This window comes from Tiliqua scincoides, chromosome 4, assembly GCF_035046505.1.
Source record: "Tiliqua scincoides isolate rTilSci1 chromosome 4, rTilSci1.hap2, whole genome shotgun sequence".
NCBI lineage: Eukaryota > Metazoa > Chordata > Lepidosauria > Squamata > Scincidae > Tiliqua > Tiliqua scincoides.
In genome coordinates this window covers 7,343,625-7,346,576 of record NC_089824.1, presented here as the reverse complement: position 1 = coordinate 7,346,576, position 2,952 = coordinate 7,343,625, and the positions used below count along the sequence as shown (strand labels likewise).

The window sequence follows — 2,952 nt, the reverse complement described above, 5'->3', positions numbered from 1 at the left end:
GCAGTGAACCTCTTTGGGCACCAGCACAGAGAGGTCAGGTAGGGTTGTACTATATGGACCACCAAGGACTGCAGCGGAGCATGAGTCTCACCCATACACGGTACCTGTTTTCGCTTTCAGGCTGAAATCCTATGCACGCTTATCTGGAACTCAAGGGCATTTTCAATCTAATCTTATGCTTCCAGTGGGGAACTGCACATCTGAGGTCTCCCTCCACATCTCTTCCTGTTGATTGTCTGCTATGTTCCTCTAGCATCCAGCCTGCCTGCCTCCCTTTCTATAAGCTTGCATGCTGATAGTGTTGTGTAAAAGGAAGAGACACTCTTGCTTGGCACCACTGGTAAGAAGAAAAACAAAGGTATTTAATGCAAGGGGGTGCAGAGATAGGGTCCCCTCTATTTACATGAGGCAAAACTCTGAATCACAAGTTATTTGCATGAGAAATTGACAAAGCTAGAAGTTTTCGTGGGCGAGGGGGCAGCTGCAGATCTCATAATTGGGTTTCTGGTTCTTCTCTACAGGCTTCCTCTTCCTCTATGAAAACTCTCCGTAGGATGAGCTTCAGGTTCTCCCTACAAAGACCCTTCTTCGTTCTCCCAACCAGGAAATACAGCAGGGGGTTAACAAAGCTGTTCAGGGTTGCACATAACAAACCATATTCAGGGAGATTGTAGCATTTTACATTTAAATAATCCTGAAAAGACCAAGGATTAAACAGAATTAAATATATAATGTTCAGCGGGAAGGCAAAGGTGAGGAAGAAGAAGAGAGTCAACAAAATGGCCATTATAAGCTTCCCCCGCTGGCGCTGTTGTAATTTAAAGCAGAATTTGACAAACAGGATCAGTGTGGAGACTGTTGTGAGTGGGAGGCAGACCACGGCATTCAGCAAAATTCCAAGGAATAGTGGGAGATAAGGAATAGAGATCCAAGTAAAGTGGACCGAGAGGCAAATTACATGAACCAGTGAAATGAGAACCCATATCAGGGCACTCAGAACAGTGGACAACTTTTCTGGGCGGCGGCATCGATACCAAAGTGGGAAGAGGACAGACACACACCTGTCAGCACTGATGGCTGTCAGTAGAAATTGGCTAGTGCTGTAAAAAAAAAAGGAAATAAATCCAGTCACAATATAAGTGAATAACAAACTGTGATAAAGATACCTTGAATTAAGAAAATGCACGCCTACAAGAAGATTATTTCCTACAATGGTTAGTACAGCCATAGACATTGAGGCTATGAGGACCCCGAAGTCAGCGACAGCCAAGTTTAGGATGTAGATGGTGAAGGGAGTCCTCTTCATGCGGAAGCCGAGAAGCCAGATGACTGCTCCATTCCCCACCAATCCAATTATGCAGACCACACAGGTGAAGGCAGAAAGGAGAGACATTCTTTTAACTGTTTCATCAAGCCAAGAATCAAGAGTGCCTTTGTCCGCTGTATGATTATAACTCATAATAAGTGATGGGGGCATGAAACAGAAATTGATCATCTCGTTTGTGGTTCTTGACTGTGGTTCTTGGACAAATGCCCCTGTCTGGGGGAACAGAAAGAAAGACACACAGATTTAATTTGGCCATCCTGGTAAACAAGGAGTAAGGAATAGTTTTCAGTCTGGTACTGCTGGCCTCCTGCATTTAATGTTTGTCTAGTACCATTGGACCTCAACAAGTGGGAAACCCTGGCCTCTGAGTGGCCCGCTTGGAGGCAAGCTGTGCAGCATGGCCTTTCCCAGTTTGAAGAGACACTTGGCCAACAGTCTGAGGCTAAGAGGCAAAGAAGGAAGGCCCAGGGAGACAGACCAGGGACAGACTGCACTTGCTCCCAGTGTGGAATGGATTGTCACACCCGAATTGGCCTTTTCAGCCACACTAGACACTGTTCCAGAACCACCTTTCAGAGCGCGATAACATAGTCTTTCGAGACTGAAGGTTGCCAACAATAAAGTACTAATGGAGCATCAGACTGAAAATGGCAATGGCTGCTTCAGTTTTCAGTGTTGCTAAATGCTGGTCAAGTGTTCAGTTCTTATTCTCTGACACACAGATGAGTGTCAGGACAGGAGAGTTATTCAGCCCTGACCTTTCACAGCAAGATTTACTCCAAATGCTCATAGTTATTCTTCTCCATTAATAATAATAATAATAATAATAATAATAATAATAATAATAATAATAATAATAATAATAATAATAATAATAATAATAATAATAGTACAGGTATTTATATACCGCCTTTCTAGGTCCTCAGATCAGCCTAAAATCAGCCTGAGGGGGGACATGATTGAGACATACAAAATGATGCAGGGGATGGACAGAGTGGATAGGGAGATGCTCTTTACACTCTCACATAACACCAGAACCAGGGGACATCCACTAAAATTGAGTGTTGGGAGAGTTAGGACAGGCAAAAGAAAACATTTGTTTACTCAGCGTGTGGTTGGTCTGTGGAACTCCTTGCCACAGGATGTGGTGATGGCGTCTGGCCTGGGCGCCTTTAAAAGGGGATTGGACAAGTTTCTGGAGGAAAAATCCATTACGGGTTGCATGCCATTGAGCACATCTATGAGACTCACTGCCAGGTCAGCACTGCTGCTGGATCAGCACCAGTCCACACTGAGCCAGCGCCAGCTGGAGACCTGTCACATACTGCCCAGAGTTCCTTCCTTGCTCTGGGCAGCTGAGAGGTGAGTGGAGGCAGGGGGAGGAGTTCCAGGATGGGGAGGGGGCAGGGGGAACGGTGAGATGGGGAGAGGGGAGGGAGGGGGCAGGGCAGTTGGAGCTCTGCCCTGCCAGATCCAGAACCCTGCGTTGGGCCTCCTTGCCCAACCTGGGGCCACTCAACTCTGCTCCAGCTAAAAAGCTGATGCAGACTTGAGTAGCCCCATTGCAGGGCCTGCTTCCTTATGAATGCCCCCTTCTGTGAGGAATATTCTCTTCCCCCGGCACC

General features: G+C 46.3%; 1 protein-coding gene across 1 annotated transcript; it reads right to left on the bottom strand.

The window, feature by feature from the left end:
• Positions 1–490: 490 nt before the first annotated feature.
• Positions 491–1,393, bottom strand: LOC136647584 (mas-related G-protein coupled receptor member H-like). Its single transcript, XM_066623207.1, is given in 3 exon segments — positions 491–1,109; positions 1,111–1,166; positions 1,223–1,393. Coding segments are annotated over 3 exon segments (846 nt in total).
• Positions 1,394–2,952: the final 1,559 nt, after the last annotated feature.